Source organism: Salvelinus namaycush, chromosome 26, assembly GCF_016432855.1.
Source record: "Salvelinus namaycush isolate Seneca chromosome 26, SaNama_1.0, whole genome shotgun sequence".
NCBI lineage: Eukaryota > Metazoa > Chordata > Actinopteri > Salmoniformes > Salmonidae > Salvelinus > Salvelinus namaycush.
In genome coordinates, this window is record NC_052332.1 from 33,896,835 (window position 1) to 33,920,280 (window position 23,446).

The window sequence follows — 23,446 nt, forward strand, 5'->3', positions numbered from 1 at the left end:
AGCCACGAGTCCAGTGAGCATAATTGTTAGTTTTCATGGCTGTATGTGGAGAAGAAAGAGTTGCTTTGTTTTGCCCTGAAAAGAAAAACATGTTTTTGGGGGAAATAGAATGGGAAACTGTTGCTCCTGCGCGTGGTCAAGGGTTCACCTGACACCCCTGTTGGTGCACGGGCATGTGCACAAGTGGTGAGAAAAATTGTAATTTTTCACAGCAGTGTGTGGAGAAGAAAGAGTTGCTTTGTCTTGCCATGAAAAGAAGAAGATAAACCTTTTTTTGTGGGGCGGGGGGGGGGTAGAATATGGGGACTGTTGCTCTTGCGCATGTCAAGGGTTCACCCCTGTTAGTGGACAGGCATGTGCATGAGTGACTCAGCAGTAATTTGCCTCAAAAGACCATCTCTTGATTCAAGGCTCCCATTCCACTCTTCCCCCACCTGCCCTCTGTACGTAGTGCTGCTGTGCTGGATTACTTTGACTTGACCTGATGGAGCTGTTGATGTTTAGTCTGGTCCTTCTACAAGGGATCTCTCCCTGCTTTGGCTTTCCCAACGGTGCACCCACCTCCGCCTGTGATGACATGGTTCCTCGCCACACTGGGGTGCAGCCACAGCCAACCCCAGCACCCTACACCATCCTCACCAGCACCAGGACCCTTCAGACTGGCCAGCCCATTACAGGTAAGATGTTGGACATCCTACCTACACCTTACAGCTTTGGACATGCCCAAGGAACTAGATGTGATTTCTAATTTGATCGGACCAGTAACACTTGTCTGCTGATGTTATGAAATAACCCTAACAAATAGTTCACAAATTAGAAAAATGTGTTGTGTTAAAAATAACAGTTATTAATTCATAGTGGAAGGGATAAGGCAGGCCAATGACAATGGTCACAACTAGACACTTTTCGATGGGTAAGACAGTGTGTCTGAGGCTTCTTACATTTTCTGTTATCATGCCTTAACATTGATTCAAGATACCACATTTCTGCAGATGAAGGGGAACGCAATGGCACATTTGTATCACTCTGTACTGTTTGTTGGTGTATTTCCCCATAAGTGACCATAACTGGAACAAACTACAGAGGCGTGCTTCTGGAGGCCCGATCGGCAGCCAGCACTAGCACTAATGCTTTAGGAAGTTGGCAACTTCCTCCTCCAGATACCAAATTCCTGCAGGTAAGTTAATAGCTTCCCATGTGTAACCTAATTGGGGTGAAAATTCCATGAGTAAACTAAACATTCTAGAAAGAGGTTGACAAATATGATTGTGTCTCCAAGTGCTCAGGAAATAAAGAAGGTGCCATCACCCATGCCAATACTAACTTGAAAGACGACACTACTGTGTTTACCTGGATACCACCCAACAACACCAACACTATCTACTTCATGTAAGAACATAACACCAAGGGCTCTATTCAATCTGTATAGCTGAAGTTCAGCGTTACGTTATTAAGTTTAGAGTCTCATCACCCTTACTACACTTTTCGTAAAAATACCATTGGCTACACACATTACTCAAATGTAAACTTCCGTATTTGCTAAATCTCGACCACTACCTCCAGAGGCAATGTTAAAAGCAATGTTAATGCGTTAGCGGAGACTGCATTCAAGGTAAAGACTGTATATGTCTGCTCAATCGGGAATAATCTTTACATTTCCAGGGCGCAACCCTTAGGCTTCAGCGATCCAGATTGAATAGAGCCCTAAATCTAATCTTGAACCCTTTGTGAGTCTATAAAACTAGATGATCCGTTTTGCTCCGCACGTATTACACAAATGATATGACAATGTTAACGAATACTTATAATACATGACATTAAAAGAATAAAGGTACATTTACCATTAAATTATATGCCAATTTAAGTAAAAAGTCAGTGAAAAAAATCTGTTTCTCTCACACAGCACTTTGACAGGCAACCTTTCATTAATCTGCATTGCACTTTTTTTTCAGGGCCACTGTAGCCCAACAGCGCACTGTCTACTGGTTGAATATCAGGTCAGGAACTTTGATCAAAGGTGGGTGTGAATGTACAACAGTAAATTAGATTATGATCCATCTCACTTTCTCTTCCATGGGTCTGTGCTGACCTCTTTCTACTGTATCTTGTGTCTCAGGATCAGAGGGCATTGGTCTGGCTACAGGTGGAAATCCAGGGATGGCCAGTAAAGGATTTCTGCTGCTCCTTGCCCCATGTATGCTGGTGTCACAGATGCTCCCAAGATAGTTCCATTCCATTTTGATTCTACCGAAGCAGATTGCATCACCCGCTTTCATTGGAAAAAGTATTTTGATTGCATAATTAATATATATTGTATTAGAAAAAAGTACTTTCCATACAAAAGTTTTACTGATTAAAGGTACAGTATCATGCAGCCGTTAGTGATACATTTGCTTTGTCTTCATTCAATTGGGGACTAAAGTCTATCCTAATTATTTTACGTCACTATAACCTCATTTATACTTGAGTGTCCTGTTATCCATATTCTGTTTGTCAGAAATATGTCTACACACGGTATTAAAATGTAATTTCTGTCCACTGTGTCCAGATTTCATGGTTCCACCTTGTATGCTATTTATTTTAAGACAAGTCAATGGTGGCACTTGTCAATTTGTTTTAAGGCAGATAATTATTTCAATACCTTACTGTCCAGATCCATCTACACATGAGTGCCTGACCAGCTCTGGAGTTCGTCAGGAAGATCTTCCCAATGTCTTTTAGTCATGGGGGAAGCAGGACATTGAGTTTTGTTTACTCTAGAGAGGACACTTTGCCTACCATATGTAAGGCAACTATACCAGATTTCCCACCAGACTCCTTCAGTTTTAATGTAGTAAAATATACCATAAAATGTGGACAGAAGTTGAACTACATTCCAACTGTAGAAATGAGAACTGCTGTCACAAGCCAAAATGGAGTGTGCTGGGATCATATAACATGCCTATGGCAAGACTAGCCAACAAGGCACCGGACACCAGTGGCACAAACTAAATATTATGTTAAGTCATCTCAAACTTGTCAGCTACTATATTTCACTTCTTGGATCATTACGCCATAACTCAACCAAATCCAAGCATGTATGACTATGCGTAGGGCAACAGACCAGTTAAACCAGGTAGTGCAAATTCATGCAAAGGGTTGTCAGTTTACATTGCAGTCTCCTGATCTTTCAAAATCTTCATATTCCATCTGCTGAAAACATCCTGGAACAGTTTATTACATGCAAAAACACTGGTAAAGTAATTTCATTTTAAATGTAGTAGACTATAACCATAGCCATAAGTCAGAGGCTAAGTAGGCGATAAGGCTAAGTAGTTAAGCACAACTATAGCTGTAAGTGGTGTAATCCACTTCATGCACTTGATTATCCAATCAGTGCACATTTCCCATAATCTCTGAAACCCAGACATTCAACAAACCTGCATACCAATAGAACAGTTAACTTTGCAGCCCCCCCCCATTAAAAAAAAACACTACTGACATCATTCCAGTGTAGGTTTGTCCATTATAATGAATTTATTCAAGTGGTGGTTAGAAACATACCCACTGGAGGACAGGAGTAGTATTTGAGGTTTCTTATACAGGAATGACATTGGTAAATGAGAATGGAACGTTTGAAAGATAAAATGCACAACTTACAGCCGCCACCCTCAACTAGTAGCAGACCACTAGCTGGTTCACATAAATAAGGCAGAATGCAGGATCCATAGGAGTGGAAAGTTGTTACATTTAGCCATTTAATGTAAATTCAACAGTGATGTTAAAAAACAATAATTTAAAGGACTTTCTTTAGCTCATCGTACAAGACCAGCACAAAGGCACCACCCATGCCTCTGAGAACATTGGACCAGGCTCCCTTGAAGAAGGCCTTGCCACCCTCATCACGAGCAATCTTCTTCCAGCAGTCCATGGTACCAGAGTACATGATATCAGCTGGAGAAAAAAGTTGACGCAAGTTAGGACATAATGCCAATTTAGTTGTATTTGGAATTGCATGTTTCTCCTAGTCTTCCAGATGTACAATTTCTCCCTAACCATTTAAACATGGCAACACTGGACGGTTTGGGTGACGAGGAAAACTCACCTCCTTTACGGCCAGACTGCATCATCATACGACGACGGACAGTGTCGAAGGGGTAGGAGGTCAGGCCGGCCACAGCAGTTACAGACTGAGCGATTGCCCAGCTCACTAAGATGGAAGTGTTCTTGGAGTCTGGCAGCATACCTGTTACATACCACACAATATTACATATCGCACAAAACGACAGACACCGACAGCTTTCTGTGAAAAGATGTTATCAGTGTTAAAGTCTATACCTTTAGCAGTGTCATAAATTCCAAAGTATGAAGCTCTGTAGATGATGATGCCCTGGACAGACACTGCGAAGCCCTGGTACAGACCCCTCATACCGTCAGACCTGAACGTCTTCGCCAAGCAATCTGCCAGACCGTTGTACTCCCTCGCACCAGCCTTTCCGACATCAGCTCCCAGACGAGTTCTGGCGAAATCAAGAGGGTAGACAAAGCAAAGGGAGGTGGCTCCTGCAGCACCACCAGAGGCCAGGTTGCCAGCGAAGTACCTCCAGAACTGCTTTCGCTTGTCTACACCGTCAAGGAAGACACTCTTGTACTTGTCTTTGAAAGCAAAGTTGAGGGCCTGGGTGGGGAAGTATCTGATGACATTAGCCAGGTTACCTCTCCAGAAGGCAAGGAAGCCCTGCTCCTTTGGAATGCGGGTAACACAATCTATGATACCCTTGTACTGCATTTCTTTGCTGATCTGCTTGCTGGCATGTTGGACCTGTTAAGAATAGGAGAACACTTGAATTACACGTATATGATAAAATAAATAAACCCTTAAATGCATGCTGGTAAAGCTGACGTTTTCTGCCCTGCAGTCATCCCTGAGCTCTGCTCAACTCGACCTTGCCACCTGCTTAAATCAGGGCTTTCTGGTTGCTAACGATTTGCATCAACTATTTAATTGAACAAGACAGACCAACACTTGGTAGTTACGGTTTGCCGGTCAAATTACCCTGCAGACTTTCAATGCCAGCCAAGTATTTAGTTTAACCTCAGTTCTACCACTGTGGCTGCAGTACCTACCCAACTGCTCGATTGTTCATGTCGTGAACGTATATTTTACTGGTATGATTTACTACGAAACCAAGCTAGTTAGTCGAGTAACGTAACTAAATTGTTACATGTAAATGAGTTGTGTAAATAACTATATCAGGTGCCATCCAGAAAGAGGAATTGCCCAATGTCATAGACTGGCCCTGGCTTTGTTAGCTAGCTAACGTTAGCATTGTGTGGCCGAGCTAGCCAACCTGTGCTAATGACTGACTGCGTTAGCCAGCCGGCTAGCGTGTAGGTCATTTGAAACATCTCATGACCTCGAATTATGACAACCAGCAGAAGATGCTAGATAACCATCCTGCGTTTATTAAACATATCAAATCAATATAATAGTCTTAAGACATTGAAAAGACATAGCTAGCTAGATGTACGTTACCGCAAGGAAGATAAGCAGCGTGCATTTCTCTAGCCAGTGATAACAGATAGCTAAGTTAGCTAGCTGATGCTTGCCATGCAGCAGAGGCGGCATAACTTTAGCTAGTCATGGACCAATAGCTACCTGAAGGAGAAGCTTGACTCTCTCGATGGGAGCAACCGCCGTTTTGGAGATGGCAGCGGAGATGCCACCAGCCAAGAAATCCTTGGCAAATGAAACTGCGGTCTCATTCATTGTGCGATGTTATAAATTGACTTGCAGACAGAAGAACACTTGCCCTGCAACAGCGGATGGCCTACCACGAAATGGCCGATTTTATAGACGCGTAGGAATTTTATGAATTCAGCAGATCGCGAGACACAGCGGGAACTCATATTCCATTGTCATCTGACGATAGGCGCAGAGGAAAAATTATCCGCAATCACAGATTTAGAGTCGTCACTAGTTACCACAAGAACAAAATCATAATTATGTCTACAATGTATCTTCTTAAAATCTGATTAAATCCTAACCACACAGCTAACCTTATGCCTAACCCTGACCTTAACTGAAGAGAAAAAAGGAACATTTTGTTTTCATGAATTTTTACGATTTTGTGGCTGTGGTAATTTGTGACAACCCAGATCTAGGATTAGATCGTCATACCCATCCTTAATCTCAACAATCAATGGGACCTAAAATATATCTGATCCTGTATCAATGGAAGGTGCAACTTCTACCTCCCCCGAATGCCTTTGTAATAAGGGGTGAGAGAAAGTTTAGGCATGCGAAAGGTTCAATTTCACCACAAAACATAAGCAAATGGATCTGTATCTATACTGTTTAACATTTTTTTCTTTGTTTACGCACTTATATTCGCTGGTGGTTGGAGTATGATCTCTCTCTTGATCCTTTTCTCTCTCTTTCGCATCCTTCAAAATGTAACAAATGTCAAATGAGAAGTCTACAGTACCATGACCTGACGGTTCATCACCACTACTTTACATGCAATTGTTGGACATAGTCAAAATGTGAATTTTCTGTATTTTTATTGGGTGAATTGTGGGAAAAGATCCATGCAATAAAGCAAGGCCTCAAACGCTGCTGTAATTACAAACTACGCTACGCATAGTTTAAGTGGTCGATGGTCACAGATCACAAAAAAATAGTAAAGCCCAGGTCAGGATTTTGTTTAATGTAAAGAGAGGCGACAGTATACAGTATTATATTATATTATACCTTGCTACTCTGTGCCAGAATGTCAGAAGATAGGACACATTTTTATAGTTTGAATCTAATCTACATAATGACATATCTGTATCAACTAATATTTTTTATAGAAAAAGTGGTATCAACACAGTGTTTGAAATGGCTTCTGGCAAAGAAATTACATTCTATATATTTACAATATGACAAAGCAAGATGGGGCCTGTCCTAACAGTGACAATTATGAATCTGGACAATGTAATGATCCAGTTGAGAATGTCCATGATCAATGCATGAGTAAAAATCATAATTCTAGTATGATTACACTTGTATTTTAGGCTACACACCATTGAAACAACTTAAGAAGCCATTAGATTGGAATCTCTTTCTTGATTCCAATCACTTCACTTGAAATGGACATTTCATATTAAATTTCTCCTTACAAGAAATCAAAATTGTCTAGCCATGGTCATTTTCTTTTTACAAAGATTAAGATCTAGCCATGGAGCCGCAATGTTCTGCTTTTTTCAGTCCTTGTGCTCTTCCCCACACCCCAACATATCCTCTGGGACATCCTTGTCTTCTTTGCTGCGTTTGCTTTTCTTGTGCTTGTGTCTGCGATGCCCCTCCCCCTCATCATCATGCTGCTTGCTGTAAGGAAATTCATAATATAATATCATTCTGTTAACATTTTTGTAAGCGTTTATCTTAAGACTTAAAGTGAGTAACCACACATTGCTAGTTAAAAAGAACCACAAGCTTATCAATGGAGCTTATGTTCATCAATCTCGTAAATGTAGGCCAGTAAAGTAAAACCTAACCAGTGTGCATAATATATTTGAAATAAACCACAAATTCTGTCCTACTGCATTTTCCTTTTTCTCAATCTAACAATACTAACTTTCCCTCACCGTTTGGAAGACTTGTGTTTACCACTCTCCTCCTTGTCACGATGGCGTCTGTCTCGCTGATGCTCCTCCCTCTCCCTGCTACGCCTACCGCTGCTGTCATGAACATGAAGGTAACTGTGCTCAAATTCTCGCTCACTCTCTCGATCATGGCTGTAGTAGTGGTAACGGTCATCCTCACTAGGCCAGATATCAAGACAGATGAGAGAAAGTTTAGGCATGCGAAAGGTTCAATTTCACCACAAAACATAAGCAAATGGATCTGTATCTATACTGTTTAACATTTTTTTCTTTGTTTACGCACTTATATTCGCTGGTGGTTGGAGTATGATCTCTCTCTTGATCCCTTTCTCTCTCTCTTTCTCTATGACTTCCTTGGTACTCCCAATGCCCTCGTCCTCTGTCTTCCCCCCCCTTCTCCAGCACAGAGCCCCAAGGCATGTGTGATGATGAGACTGGAGGGTAGCTAATGAAGCTTGACTCTGAAAGAAAATACACTGCATTAACTGCAATACAAGAGGAAGTTATTTGATGTGTGGAGCATAAGGCATGACAATTGTATTTTGAACCTGCCAGGTAACCACGATACATACCTCCACTGTTGTATCCAAAAGGAAGAGGGGCTCTACTGCTGTAATTCAGGGAAGGACAAATTGTCAGGATTAAGACCATCACTTAAACATTCACACAAACGCGGCAGAGTAAAGAGAGGCTCTGACTGGTACTGCTTATGAAACAGAAGTTCTCGGAGTCTTACGCCTCACTGCAGTCCATAGTAGAGCTGCAGGAAGATGTTTGGGGGTGGGGGTGCTGCGAATTGTTTCAGAAAGATTTCTTAGCATGTGCTACAGACTGCTATATTGGTCTGCTAATACAGGACTATTAAATGTGGCTTTAGAGCAGCGTCTGAACGTATTGCCTTATTAATGCATTAGTACATTTTAATTAGTCTACTGACTCTCACATACCTATCCACAGGTGGCATCATCAAGGTAGGGGGAGGAGCAAGGGGAGGTAGGAACAGGCCTAGGGGAAAAGCAGTATGTAATCCTCACCAAACAACAAATATTTGATCTTGAGTATAACTATGTAGCATACACATTCAGATTACATTTCTAGATGAATGGTTATGTATGTTTACAGCCATTTCAAAGCATGTTGTATAATATTATCATACTACAATAAAAATGCATTTCTCTTACATCCTCTGAGAAACTAAGGACTACACAGAGTTTTGTGGTCCAGCTATAAAAACGTACCTGTAATGGAAGGTGGGGGTATACCTGAGAATGAGACCAAACATGTAAAGGTATTATAACATTATGTTATAATTTCTCATGGCTCTCCTTATCATATCACAAGACTATGCATTTGGTATGCTTTCATTCATGGTCTGGATAAAGGATGATACCTTACCTGGGGGGTGAAGAGGTGGGGGCATACCAGATACTGGTGGAGGAGGATGCAGGAAGTGTGGTGGGGGCATACCCATTGGAAGAGGAGGGGGAGGTCCTGCTGGTGGAACCAAGGGTTGTACCTTGTTACCATGGTCTCCGAGCACCTGCAGAGTTGTTGAGAACATTGAATGATGCAGAACAATAGGTGTAGGTGTGTGTCTTACACTCCTTAGCCTGCAGTCATCTTTGACTTCATCAAATAAAATCACTGAATGTGTGAACAGATTAACCTGGATAGGATTCTGTTCCTGCATTTCCCTCCTTCGGCCTTCAACCCGGCGAATGGCTCCTGTCTGTCCACCAATCACATCAATAGTTCCACCCAATTTCCTACAGAAAGAGATGACAGACATCTGTACTCTCTCTCACTGCAGTCAGGAGCCATTTATGCTTCACATGCTTTCTCTACCAAGTGTAAAATAAGTATTTAACAAGCGTAGCTATTTACAATCCAGTTCTTTTGAGGAAAATGTTGTACCAGATCTGAGTTAGTCTCGGAGATCCCAGACCTAGGGCAGCAACAGCACTTGGTCTGGGATTAATGATTGAGACAAAAAAATGTTTAAAGCCAATAAATCACGAGGCAGATATGCCAGAATGTCACGATTCGAAACCAAAGTTTGAAGGCAAAACCTTTGCAGTGGTTTTAGTGAAGGTGGTTGATGCAAACTAGCCACTTGCGAAATGCACTCATTAAAAATAACCCCTGTGATCTCCATCTTGCTAGCTACTATTTTGTGTCCGGGAATGTTTACGTTAGGGCAACAAGCTGATAACGCAAAAAGCGGATAAGGCAGTGACGTAAGAAAGCCGAATGTCCCAACTCCGCCCTTTCCTCTATGCCAAACTGACGTTGTATACATACTGTTAAGCTGGAACATTGGAATATTGTGGGAGACAAGACTGAGTTGGTGTGATGCTTGAACATGTAGAGGTTATTACTTCCATATTTAAGCATAACTTTATTAACAGGTTTTCTTCAAATAAAATCAAATGTTATTGGTCACATACACATGGTTAGCAGATGTTATTGCAATGGTAGCGGAATGCTTGTGTTTCTAGTTCCGACAGTGCAGCAATATCTAACATGTCATTTAACAATTCCACAACAACTACATAATACACACAAATCTAAGTAAAGGAATGGAATATATAAACTCAGCAAAAAAAAAGAAACGTCATCTCACTGTCAACTGCGTTTATTTTCAGCAAACTTAACATGTGTAAATATTTGTATGAACATAACAAGATTCAACAACTGAGACATAAACTGAACAAATTCCATAGACATGTGACTAACTAAAATGGAATAATGTGTCCCTGAACAAAGGGGGGGTCAAAATTAAAAGTAACAGTCAGTATCTGGTGTGGCCACCAGCTGCATTAAGTACTGCAGTGCATCTCCTTCTCATGGACTGCACCAGATTTGCCAGTTCTTGCTGTGAGATGTTACCCCACACTTCCACCAAGGCACCTGCAAGTTCCAGGACATTTCTGGGGGGGAATGGCCCTAGCCCTCACCCTCCGGTCCAACAGGTCCCAGACGTGCTCAATGGGATTGAGATCCGGGCTCTTCGCTGCCCATGGCAGAACAATGACATTCCTGTCTTGCAGGAAATCACGCACAGAACAAGCAGTATGGCTGGTGGCATTGTCATGCTGGAGGGTCATGTCAGGATGAGCCTGCAGGAAGGGTACCACATGAAGGAGGAGGATGTCTTCCCTGTAACGCACAGCGTTGAGATTGCCTGCAATGACAACAAGCTCAGTCCGATGATGCTGTGACACACCGCCCCAGACCATGATGGACCCTCCACCTCCAAATAGATCCTGCTCCAGAGTACAGGCCTCGGTGTAACGCTCATTCCTTCGACGATAAACGCAAATCCGACCATCACCCTTGGTGAGACAAAAACGTGACTCGTCAGTGAAGAGCACTTTTTGCCAGTCTTGTCCAGCACGGTGGGTTTGTGCCCATAGGCAACGTTGTTGCCAGTGATGTCTGGTGAGGACATGCCTTATAACAGGCCTACAAGCCCTCAGTTCAGCCTCTCTCAGCCTATTGCGGACAGTCTGAGCACTGATGGAGGGATTGTGCGTTCCTGGTGTAACTTGGGCAGTTGTTGTTGCCATCCTGTACCTGTCCCGCAGGTGTGATGTTTGGATGTACCGATCCTGTGCAGGTGTTGTTACACGTGGTCTGCCACTGCGAGGACGATCAGCTGTCCGTTCTGTCTCCCTGTAGCGCTGTCTCACAGTACGGACATTGCAATTTATTGCCTTGGCCACATCTGCAGTCCTCATGCCTCCTTGCAGCATGCTTAAGGCACGTTCACGCTGATGAGCAGGGACTCTGGGTATCTTTCTTTTGGTGTTTTTCAGAGTCAGTAGAAAGGCCTCTTTAGTTTCCTAAGTTTTCATAACTGTGACCTTAATTTCCTACCGTCTCTAAGCTGTTAGTGTCTTAACGACTGTTCCACAGGTGCATGTTCATTAATTGTTTATGGTTCATTGAACAAGCATGGGAAACAGTGTTTAAACCCTTTACAATGAAGATCTGTAAAGTTATTTGGATTTTTACGAACTATCTTTGAAAGACAGGGTCCTGAAAAAGGGACGTTTCTTTTTTTGCTGAGTTTACATAGAAATATATCGATGAGCAATGACAGAGCGGCATAGACAAGATGCAATAGATGGTATAAAATACAGTATATACATATGAGATGAGTAATGCAAGATATGTAAACATTATTAAAGTGCCATTATTAAAGTGACTAGTGATCCATTTATTAAAGTGGCAAATGATTTCAAGTCTGTATGTAGGCAGCAGCCTCTCTCTGTTAGTGATGGCTGTTTAACAGTCTGAATCCCTCTTACATGTTTACCTGTTAGGTGGGGGTCCTGCCTTCAGTCTGTTGGCGGCGAGGGCCAGGACTGAAGCAGGGGGAAAATCTGGCTTGTAATCAGGCTTGATGGAAGGCAGTTCGGTATCCTTTTCTAAAGTGGTTGCCCTTCCCTGCTGAACCTCGAAAATAAAACAATTATCCAATTATTTCCCACCTGCAAAATATCCCTGTTAATATAATCAAATCTATGTTAGTACTGTATCACATTTAGAAATAAGATAGACTATTATTTTATATTAACATTAGTAATATTATTACCAATGGAATTATTAATGTATTATTTGACTTGGGGCCAAATCCAGTGGGGTCTGGTCTTGATTTAAGTGTGGGATGAGAAATCTGACACAGAAAACAGCAGCTTTACCTTGGCTGGGCCAGTCTATTTTATTTCAGTTCACATAACTATATTTCCTGTCTTTCTTGATGATTAAAGCTAGAATCATTAATTTCTACATACATTTTTTGACTTATAAATTAATGATACAGTGCCTTTAGAAAGCATTCATACCCCTTGACTTATTCCACATTTGTTGTGTTTGTTACAGCTTGAATTCAAAATTAATGAAATATTTTTTTTTCTCACCCATCTCATAATGAAAAGGTTAAAGCATGCTTTTAGAAATGTCTGCACATTTATTGAAAATTAAATACAGAAATATCTTATTTACATAAGTATTCACACCCCTGAGTCAATACATGTTAGAATCACCTTTTGCAGTGATTACACACTGTGAGTCTTTCTGGATAAGTCTCTAAGAGCTTTGCACACCTGGATTGTACAATATTTGCCAATTATTATTATTTTTTTTATTCAAAATTCTTCAAGGTTGTTGTTCATTGCTAGAAAACCATTTCAAGTCTTGACCATAGATTTTCAAGCAGATTTAAGTCAAAACTGTAACTCGGCCACTCAGACACATTCACCGTGTTCTTGGTAAGCAACTCCAGTGTAGATTTGTCCTTGTGTTTTAGGTTATTGTCCTGCTGAAAGGTGAATTCATCACCCAGTGTCTGGTGGAAAACAGACTGAACCAGGTTTTCCTTTAGGATTTGCCTGTGCTTAACTCCATTCCATTTCTTTTTCATCCTGAAAAACTCCCCAGTCCTTAACGACTACAAGCATACCCATAACATGATGCAGCCACCACTATGCATCAAAATATGAAGAGTGGTACTCAGTAATGTGTTGTATTGGATTTGCCACAAACATAACACTTTGAATTCAGGACAAAAAGTGAATTACTTTGCCACATTTTTTTGCAGAATTACTTTAGCACCTGCATGTTTTGGAATATTTTTAGTCTGTACAGGCTTTCTTTTTATCACTCTATCAATTAGATTAGTATTGTGGAGTAACGACAATGTTGCTCCATCTCAGTTTTCTCCTATCACAACCATTAAACTATGGAACTGTTTTAAAGTCACCATTGACATGGTGAAATCCCTGAGCGGTTTCCTTCCTCTTCGGAAGGACGCCTGTATCTTTGTAGTGACTGGATGAATTGATACACCATCCAAAGTGTACTGAATAACTTCTCTATGCTCAAAGGGATATTCACTGTCTGCTTTTTTACATTTTTACCCATCTTTACCCATTTTTACCCATCACCAATTGGTGACCTTCTTTGCAAGGCATTGGAAAATCTCCCTGGTCTTTGTGGTTGAATCTGTGTTTGAAATTCACTGCTCGACTAAGGAACCTTACAGATAATTGTATGTGTGGGGTACAGAGATGAGGTGGTCATTCAAAAATCATGTTAAACACTATTGTTGCACACAGAGTGAGTCCCTGCAACTTATTATGTGACTTATTAAGCACAATTTTACTCCTGAACTTATTTAGGCTTGCCATAACAAAGGGGTTGAATATTTATTGACTCAAGACATTTCAGCTTTTAATTTTTTATTAATTTGTAAAAATATCTAAAAACATAATTCCACATTGACATTATGGGGTATTGTGTGTAGACAAATGACAAAAATGTGGAAAAAGTTAAGGGGTATGAATGCTTTCTGAATGCACTGTATATACCCATTCATTCTTGAAGAATATAACTTATAAATGCCTCATGAGCTTAGTTCAACTGTCATACCCTATCAGAACCCCAAATATAAGCTTGTTTCACTCCAGTGTTTGTAAAGAATGTAAATGTAAACAAATACTACATAGCCTGAAAACATTGTTAAAAATATAATTTGTAATAATAACTTTGTAGCTTTGTCTATGAATTTGAGAGTGGTTACACTTCTCCAGGGCCATCTCTCAGCTTTTTACCAAAACTGAGGCAGGGTGGCGCTTTGTTAGGGCCTCCCGGGTGGCGCAGTGGTCTAGGGCACTGCATCGCAGTGCTAGCTGCGCCACCAGAGTCTCTGGGTTCTCGCCCAGGCTGGGCTGGGTTCGCGCCCAGGCTCTGTCGCAGCCGGCCGCAACCGGGAGGTCCGTGGGGCGACGCACAATTGGCATAGCGTCGTCCGGGTTAGGGAGGGTTTGGCCGGTAGGGATATCCTTGTCTCAGTATGTAAAATGTATGTATGTATGTAATATGTAAATATGTAATATGTAAAAAAAAAAATAAGTAAAAAATGTATTGAAATGTATGCACTCTACTGTAAGTCGCTCTGGATAAGAGCGTCTGCTAAATGACTAAAATGTAAAATGTAAATGTTATTGTATAATTTAAGGATTCTAGCTTAAAGGTTCATTACTCTTAACCATCACTGTTTGGAGACAAACACAAAGTTTTACAGTAGTGTGAGAAGTTGGTATAATTAATCAATGTTTTGAGGACTCACTGTTATCTTGTTTTCAAAACTGAGAGGAGCACTGGGCTCCAGGCCAAGCTGTAGTCTGCGCTGTCTCTCACAGTATCCCTTCCACGTTTCCTCATTAAAACTATAGTTGAAGTAGTCTGAGAGGTCGGCACCTAGAGACAGAACATACAAAATAATGAATTGATGTTGTAACAATCTGCAGCAATTTTATTTCAAAGATTCAAACGGTCAGTTCAGTATACGTAAGCAAATCCCTTACCTGGCTTTCTCCATGGTTTGTCCTCAAAGATGTCCATTTCCACCTCCACAACTGGTGCACCATTGAAGGCCCCTAGTGTCTCTATATCTATCCCTTTGGGCTGCAGCTTAACTTGTAGCAAAACAGTAACATCATGAATTAGTCAACAAATACAATAAAACCATTATTGCCCACCTTAAATAATCCCCCAAAACAGGACGAGTTCACTCACTGGCTGCTGCTGAGGCATAGCCACGAGCTGGTTTCAAGCTCAGGTTCATGCCCGTTCCCCTGCAGAGATTCAGAAAGATTTCTTTAAAATGTATCCAGTGGCCTTCATTAGTCCCCCAGATTTTAAATCAAGTGTGATACTGTCATTATTATTAATTACAGCAGTATACACAGCCCCTCAGAAAGTATTCACACCCCTTGACATTCCAAATGTTGTTGTGTTACAGCCTGATTTCAAAATGTATTCAATAATTTTTTTACCCTCACCTGTCTACACACAATAACCCATAAATGACAAAGTGAAAACATGTTTTTGACATTTTTGCAAACGTATTTAAAATGAAATACTGAAATATCTAATTTACGTAAGTATTCAATCCCCTGAGTCAATACATGTTAGAATCACCTTTAGCAGAGATTACAGCTGCGGGTCTTTCTGGGTAAATCTGTAAGAGCTTTGCACACCTGGATTATACAGTATTTGCACATTATTATTTTTTAAATTCTTCAAGCTCTGTCGAGTTGGTTGTTGATCATTGCTAGACAGCCATTTTTATGTCTTGCCAGAGATTTAAAAGTTGATTTAAGTCAAAACTGTAACCAGGCCACTTAGGAGTATTACATGTAATCTTGGTAAGCAACTCAACTATATTTGGCCTTGTGTTTTAGTTTATTGTCCTGGTGAAAGGTGAATTTGTCTCCTAGAGTCTGTTGGAAAAAAGACTGAACCAGGGTTTCCTCTAAGATTATGCCTGTGCTTAGCTCTATTCCATTTTCTTTTTATAAAAAAAACTCCCTAGTCCTTTCTGATGATAAGCATACCCATAACATGATGCAGCCACCACCATGCTTGAAAATATGAAGAGTGGTGCTCAGTGATGTGTGGTGTTGGATTTGCCACAAACATAATGCTTTGTATTCAGGACATAACGTTAATTTCTTTGCCACATTTTTTGCAGTTTTACTTTAGTGCCTTATTGCAGACAGGATGCATGTTAAGGAATATTTGTTATTCTGTTCAGTCTTTCTTCTTTTCACTCTGTCATTTAGGTTAGTATTGTGGAGTAACTACAATGTTGTTGATCCATCCTCAGTTTTCACCTGTCACAGCCATTAAACTCTGAAACTGTTTTCAAGTTACCACTGGCCTTATGGTGAAATCCCTGAGCGGTTTCCTTCCTCTCCGACAGCTGAATTAGGAAGGACACCTGTATCTTTGTAGTGACTGGGTGTATTGATACACCATCCAAAGTGTAATTAATAACTTCATCATCTTCAAAGGGATATTCTATGTCTGCTTTTTTTACCCATCTACCAATAGATGTCCTTCTTTGCGAGGCATTTGAAAACCATGAATCTGTGTTTGAAATCCACTACTCGACTGAGGGACCTTACAGATAAAAATGTACTCCTGAACTTATTTAGGCTTGCCATAACAAAGGGGTTGAATACTTATTGACTCAAGACATTTCAGCTTTAAATTTTGTATTAATTTGTAAAAATGTCTAAAAACATAATTCCACTTTGACATTATGGGGTATTGAGTGTAAGCCAGTAACATAAAATCTAAATGTAATCAATTTTAAATTCAGGCTGTAACACAACAAAATGAGGAAAAAGTCAAGGGGTGTGAATACTTTCTGAAGGCTCTGTATTTAACCCTCTGACTTAACACAGTTTTTTGGAAAAGCAACTGTCTCTCGGGGTGAGCAAGTACACTTACATGTAGGAAGGTGCACCAGTTTTGATGTTACCAATGGTGACCTTGACGTCATCATCGTCATCACTGTCACTGTCCTCCTCCTCTTCACCTTCAGTACCTTTGGCTTCCTGTTGAAAAAAGGGAGAAGCATAGTAACATTAACCCCGTTGAGTTGCCCATTTTGGACTTCTATCCCCTTTTAAACATTGTGTGTTTGAGCTACAGTAGGTTGTACCATTGGATTAGTCTATTTCTTCTGCATCCGTAGATACCAACCATTAGTCTGTGTGATTAACGGGGGCTGAGCTAAAGCGGTGTTTCTGAGAAAAGGGCAGATCCCGAATGGTCCGAATGGTTTACGCTACAAACTATTAAAAGCTATCTATGAAAAGATGACTCTCACAAACACAAGCGTGTTTTGCTCTAACAAGCTACACAACCCTTATAAACAAAGATTGGAGTTTTGAAGATGCCGTAAAAGTGCAGTAACTGCAGTCGACTGTGGTATTCTGGACGCAGTAATTGCAGTTTAACGCACTTTAACTGCAGTTACACTGCAAAATTACTGCAGTAAAAAAACTGTGTTATTTTGGACGCAGTATTTGCAGCATACTGCAGTTATACAGCACTCTAACTACAATATTTTTTTGTAAGGGAAGAGTCGTTAGAAGGTAAGGGGTTCTTCTACATAGATCATAGGAAATCCCAGGACATAGGGTCTATAATACTGTAATAAGCTCACATATAGTTGCTGTCATGAACTCCAAACTCCAAACAGTTGTCACTGACAAGTTGGATATTCATTTCCCAGTAAGCAAACCATTTCTGTAATTACAGCATTCATATAAATACATTTTTATCAAATTTTTGCTTTGACCGACCTTGTTTTTTTATTGACATTTGTCAATAAAACGCATGAATACAACTGTTTATGTAAAATAGTTTTGTGTTCTACTTATAGCCCTGGTTGTCCTGAAAAGAAAATGGTACAACACATCATTGTGAGGCTAAATATAAAGTCTGGACATGCAGATAAATGAAAGTCAGATAAGCAGATTTTTGCTGGAGTCTCGGGACTGATAGGGTTAACACTACAAAATGAACGCTCACACCTGCACCATTACGTAAACCAACACACACCTCATTGGTTGCCTATGAGAGGTTCCTCTATTTCTATTGGTTGGATCTCATCGCTGTGTTACAGTATGAATGAACCATCAGAGGTTTAGGAATATCTATTTTCTCAGAGAGAAAAGCTATGCAACTAATAACACCGGGTGTACTATTATGTAACAACTTACAACAGCTGTTAAGATACATTGGGAACTCTTTAGCCTACATTGTGAAAACGTTTTAGAACTAACTATTTATCTATGTGATAAGAAATGTAGATGATATTGCCCCCATGTCATGCCTGTGATGCAGCAGCCTTCTCTTCGGTATTGCCCATTGAAGTCAGCTGAAGGGAGTCACCAGGCCTAATAAGCAGAGGGGGAAATTATTGTAGTTACATTGTAATAGCATGTCAAATAATATGTGGAACATCATGTGCCTTGAGTGAATTTGGGTGAGAGGATCAAGTGAGCAGGAAAGATACATTCTTACCCCGGCAAACCCTCGGGGACATTTTGTTTCTTGGTGTTTTCCCCTAAGAAAAGATGACATGATGATTGAAGGTCGATGCATTTACTGCCAGTCGCCTAGCATTTAAGACAAGAGCGTTTTGGAGCTAATTTGTTTTGGGCTGAGCTGCCAAACCATACTGCAGATTTTGCAGGGGAAAATGTACATGATAAAATCATCTTAGGTGTGCATCCTAAGATAAATCAAAACACTCGACAAAAAAGACACCACTAGATGTGCAAAAATGTGCGATGCGCAGAATTCCTATGTGTTTTGAGCATCAGCGGTGAAGCCGGTGGTTGGTGTTGTGCGTTTGTTAACTGTCTCAATTAATCTTGATCAACATCAGAGGGAAGGAACTGTTTAGCGCATGCCTTGTGTATCCATGTGGATACATTGTATATTCACCCCCATACAGCCAATGTTCTTCGTCTTCAACCTGATGGGGCTCACTCAACCGGACTGCTGATTCTGAAATGGTCAACTCAGTAGCCATGGTGTAAATTAGATGCGTGGTCTATTTTTCCGTTTTTCGACCTTGTCCGGCCGCCAGTGTTTGCCGAATAGCAAAAGCCTATAACATATCATGTGCCTGATAACACCTCTGCCATTATCAAGTCATCAAAATCCGCTAATTATCACGAACTGATGATAGTAACCTCTATGACAGACAGCCTACCTCTTTCCCAACAACACCCGCCTCCTAGTAGAGTGGCATTCAAAAGGCAAAACAAAAGGTCCTGGGTCCTAGTGCCTTCACCAGTCCTTGTATTTTAACTATTCAATTGAAGGGGCTTTATTGGCATGGGAAACATATGTTTACATTGCCAAAGCACGTGAAATAGATCATAAACAAAAGTGAAATAAACAATAACACATTTACAGTAAACATTAAAGTAATAAATACATATGTCTATATACAGCGTAGTAGTGATGCGCAAATAGTTAAACATAAATATGGGTTGTATTAACAATGGTGTTTGTTCTTCACTGGTTGCCCTTTTCTTTTGGCAACAGGTCACAAATCTTTCTGCTGTGATTGCACACTGGTATTTCACCCAATAGATATGGGAGTTTATCAAAATTGTTTGTTTTAAAATTATTTGTGAGTCTGTGTAATCTAAGGGAAATATGTGTCTCTAATATGGTCATACATTTGACAGGAGGTTAGGAAGTGCAGCTCAGTTTCCACCTCATTTTTTGGGCAGCGTGAATATAGCCTGTCTTCTCTTGAGAGCCAGGTCTGTCAGATCCTAATTGGTATGTCGAATTTTATGTTTATTTTGATGGCATAGAAGGCCCTTCTTGCCTTGTCTCTCAGATCGTTCACAGCTTTATGGAAGTTACCTGTGGCGCTGATGTTTAGGCCGAGGTATGTATAGTTTGTGTGCTCTAGGGCAGGTATTCCCAAACTGGGGTACTCGCAATGCGATTCACATTTTTATATATATATATATAAAACATTTTCTTCACATTTTCAAACAGTACATTTTCCAACAGGGCTATACATTTGGGTGAGGTTTTTTCTCGCCTGAGTAGCCTCGTTTCACTGCCAAAAATAAAATTCAACCATCTAGTGTTCAGCGAAATAACAACACAATGTCAAATACAGGTAGCATAGTCAAATAATTAACATCCAATCACATTAACCGTTACTCTCTCGCGGGAAATCTTCACTCTTTTGCAGACATTTAGAAACGAAACATGACAATTTGAAAAATAAGCTACAGGAGGTTTTTTTGCGAGAATAAAGACGACTTTTGAGGAGTAAGACATGTACAAAAGTAAAAGATACCTGTAACGGCTGTCTAATGCCTCCTCCTCTGATGAGGAGGAGGAGTAAGGGTCGGACCAAAACGCAGCGTTGTATGCAGACATAATGGAATTTATTAAAGAAAGACGAACACGACAAACACTTTGAAAATACAAAACGACGTAGACAGACCTGAACTTGAGAACTTACATAATACACGAAGAACGCACGAACAGGTAAGACTAGCCAAACGAACGAACAAACGAAACAGTCCCGTGTGGTGCAACAGACACAGGAACAATCACCCACAAACAAACAGTGAGAACAGCCTACCTTAATATGGTTCTCAATCAGAGGAAACGTCAAACACCTGCCTCTAATTGAGAACCATATCAGGCAACACATTCAACCCAACATAGAAACACATAACATAGACTACCCACCCAGCTCACGTCCTGACCAACTAAACAAAGTAAAACAAAGGCAAATAAGGTCAGGAACGTGACAATACCAATAATAAGAAGGGACAAGAAGCATCTTATATGGTGAGCTACTGACTGGCTAGGACAGGCAAGCCCCATACTATTGGACTTAATTCTTCCTGCTGCCACAGATATGGCTGGGACAATTCTGGGGGAAAAGGCCCAAAAAACTATACAGCCTTCATCAAACAACACTGTTTCACAATGCATCAGTGACATGGCAGGAGATGTTTTGAAACAATTACTGCTTCGCATACAAGCCAGTGAATTATATGCGTTACAGCTGCATGAGTCAACAGACGTGGCGGCCCTGGTACAGCTCCCTGGCACATGTCCGTTAAGTTTATGGGGGGTTAATTAAGGAAGACATCCTCTTCTGCAAACCACTGGAAACCAGGACAACATGAGAGGATATTTTTGAAGTACTGGACAGCTTTGTGACATCAAATGGACTTTGGTGGTCAAGATGTGTTGGTATCTGTACTGATGCCGCAAAAGCCATGACAGGGATACATAGTGGAGTGGTAACGAGTGTGGAAGCAGTTGCTCCTGACGCCATTTGGGTACACTGCAGCATCCACCGAGAGGCTCTTGCTGCCAAGGGAATGCCTGACAGCTTGAAAGACGTTTTGGACACTACAGTGAAAATGGTTAACTTTGTTAAAGCAGGGCCCCCGAACTCTCGGTATTTTCTGCATTATGCAATAATATGGGCAGCGACCATGTAACGCTTTTACAACATACAGAAGTGCGCTGGTTATCAAGGGGCAAAGTTATGGTCACGATTTTTTGAATTGAGAGACGAGCTTAAAGTTTTCTTTACTGACCATCATTTTCACTTGTCTACCTATCCCTCAACGTAACCAAGACTAAGGAGATTATTGAGGACTACAGGAAAAGGAGTACCGAGCACACCCCCATTCTCATCGACGGGGCTGTAGTGGAGCAGGTTGAGAGCTTCAAGTTCCTTGGTGTCCACATCAACAACAAACTAGAATGGTCCAAACACACCAAGACAGTCGTGAAGAGGGCACGACAAAGCCTATTCCCCCTCAGGAAAGTAAAAAGATTTGGCATGGGTCCTGAGATCCTCAAAAGGTTCTACAGCTGCAACATCGAGAGCATCCTGACTGGTTGCATCACTGCCTTGTACGACAATTGCTCGGCCTCTGACCGCAAGGCACTACAGAGGGTAGTGCGTACGGCCCAGTACATCACTGGGGCTAAGCTGCCTGCCATCCAGGACCTCTACACAAGGCAGTGTCAGAGGAAGGCCCTAAAAATTGTTAAAGACCCCAGCCACCCCAGTCATAGACTGTTCTCTCTACTACCGGATGGCAAGCGGTACCAGAGTGCCAAGGCTAAGACAAAAAGGCTTCTCAACAGTTTTTACCACCAAGCCATAAGACTCCGGAACAGGTAATCAAATGGCTACCCGGACTATTTGCATTGTGGGCCCCCCCCCACCAACCCCTTTTTTTACACTGCTGCTACTCTCTGTTTATCATATATGCATAGCCACTTTAACTATACATTCATGTACATACTACCTCAATTGGGCCGACCAACCAGTGCTCCCGCACATTGGCTAACTGGGCTATCTGCATTGTGTCCCACCCACCAACCCCTCTTTTACGCTACTGCTACTCTCTGTTCATCATATATGCATAGTCACTTTAACCATATCTACATGTACATACTACCTCAATCAGTCTGACTAACCGGTGTCTGTATGTAGCCTCGCTACTTTTATAGCCTCGCTACTGTAAATAGTCTGTCTTTTTACTGTTGTTTTATTTCTTTACCTACCTATTGTTCACCTAATACCTTTTTTGCACTATTGGTTAGAGCCTGTAAGTAAGCATTTCACTGTAAGGTCTACCTACACCTGTTATATTCAGCGCACGTGACAAATAAACTTTGATTTGATTTGATTCAAAGAGGTTTTCTGGGTCTCTATATTTTTGGTTGGACAGGTTTCTCAATTTCTTTGTTAGGTTTTAGCATTCTTCATCAAACCATTTGTCATTGTTGTTAATTTTCTTAGGTTGTCTGCTTGACATTTTTAGATTTGATAGTATATTTGACCTCTCAGCTTCCCTGTTTAGGTTTTCTAAGTTTTCACCTTCACTATTACAGTGAAACATTTTGTCTGGGAAATTGTCTAGAAGGGATTGAATTTGTTGTTGCATGTCTTAATATTATTCAGTTCCTTTGGCTTTGATGCCTCATGATTGAGCAAAGCTCTGTTCAAGTAGAGTGTGATTTTGCTGTGATTGATAGGGGTGTCAGTGGACTGACTGTGAATGCTATAAGTAGTTTAGAGTAATTATCGAGGTTAGCTAGCCAGCTATTTTCGTCCGCCGCGCCGCGCCACCGTTCTCCTACTAAGTCAACAACTGCTAGCTAGCTAGTCAACTTCTACCGACTAGCAGCACTGTAGAAACTATAATACATTACAACGGAACGATTTGATTAGTGTAGTGTTAGCTAGATACATAGTTGTCTTTGCTGTCTTTGTATCTAAGATAATTGTGTAGTTTAGAGTAATTATCGAGGTTATCGAGGTTACCTAGCCAGTTATCGAGGTTACCTAGCCAGCTACACTTTCAAACAAAGTCAACAACGCAGCCACTGCTAGCTAGCCTACTTCACCAGCCAGCAGTACTGTATC

The 23,446-nt window shown here is 41.0% G+C and overlaps 3 protein-coding genes across 3 annotated transcripts; 1 reads left to right on the plus strand and 2 right to left on the minus strand.

Moving 5' to 3' along the window:
* The first annotated feature begins 362 nt into the window (after positions 1-362).
* Positions 363-2,538, plus strand: si:dkey-251i10.2 (uncharacterized protein LOC562682 homolog). The gene is made up of 5 exons (XM_038965296.1): positions 363-677; positions 1,059-1,177; positions 1,280-1,389; positions 1,953-2,017; positions 2,117-2,538. The coding sequence occupies exons 1-5, from the start codon at positions 485-487 to the stop codon at positions 2,224-2,226; spliced, it is 597 nt and encodes a 198-aa protein (XP_038821224.1). The 5' UTR covers positions 363-484; the 3' UTR covers positions 2,227-2,538.
* Positions 2,539-3,491: 953 nt separating this feature from the next.
* Positions 3,492-5,845, minus strand: LOC120021598 (ADP/ATP translocase 2-like). Its single transcript, XM_038965397.1, has 4 exons — positions 5,639-5,845; positions 4,318-4,801; positions 4,085-4,225; positions 3,492-3,933 (listed from the first exon to the last, which is right to left on the minus strand). Exons 1-4 carry the CDS (start codon positions 5,747-5,749, stop codon positions 3,776-3,778), a joined length of 894 nt encoding a protein of 297 aa, XP_038821325.1. The 5' UTR covers positions 5,750-5,845; the 3' UTR covers positions 3,492-3,775.
* Positions 5,846-6,680: 835 nt separating this feature from the next.
* On the minus strand, positions 6,681-18,035 carry LOC120021103 (pre-mRNA 3'-end-processing factor FIP1-like). Its single transcript, XM_038964743.1, has 14 exons — positions 18,027-18,035; positions 16,936-17,042; positions 15,214-15,272; positions 15,003-15,113; positions 14,765-14,895; positions 11,951-12,090; positions 9,296-9,395; positions 9,025-9,169; positions 8,868-8,891; positions 8,577-8,634; positions 8,202-8,239; positions 7,913-8,090; positions 7,612-7,788; positions 6,681-7,351 (listed from the first exon to the last, which is right to left on the minus strand). The coding sequence occupies exons 1-14, from the start codon at positions 18,033-18,035 to the stop codon at positions 7,228-7,230; spliced, it is 1,401 nt and encodes a 466-aa protein (XP_038820671.1). The 3' UTR covers positions 6,681-7,227.
* Between the last annotated feature and the right edge of the window lie 5,411 nt (positions 18,036-23,446).

Excerpts from the sequence above, each read along its gene's own strand:
- si:dkey-251i10.2 (XM_038965296.1), top strand. The coding sequence starts at position 485 with ATGGAGCTGTTGATGTTTAGTCTGGTCCTTCTACAAGGGATCTCTCCC. Across the intron at positions 678-1,058 it reads GACTGGCCAGCCCATTACAG|TGACCATAACTGGAACAAAC; the intron begins GTAAGATGTTGG and ends TTTCCCCATAAG. Across the intron at positions 2,018-2,116 it reads GTCAGGAACTTTGATCAAAG|GATCAGAGGGCATTGGTCTG; the intron begins GTGGGTGTGAAT and ends CTTGTGTCTCAG.
- LOC120021103 (XM_038964743.1), bottom strand. Across the intron at positions 14,896-15,002 it reads CAAACCATGGAGAAAGCCAG|GTGCCGACCTCTCAGACTAC; the intron begins GTAAGGGATTTG and ends TTCTGTCTCTAG. Across the intron at positions 7,789-7,912 it reads CCAACCACCAGCGAATATAA|TGAGGATGACCGTTACCACT; the intron begins GTGCGTAAACAA and ends TATCTGGCCTAG.
- LOC120021598 (XM_038965397.1), bottom strand. The coding sequence starts at position 5,749 with ATGAATGAGACCGCAGTTTCATTTGCCAAGGATTTCTTGGCTGGTGGC. Across the intron at positions 4,226-4,317 it reads AATTTATGACACTGCTAAAG|GTATGCTGCCAGACTCCAAG; the intron begins GTATAGACTTTA and ends GGTATGTAACAG. Across the intron at positions 3,934-4,084 it reads GCAGTCTGGCCGTAAAGGAG|CTGATATCATGTACTCTGGT; the intron begins GTGAGTTTTCCT and ends TTTTTTCTCCAG.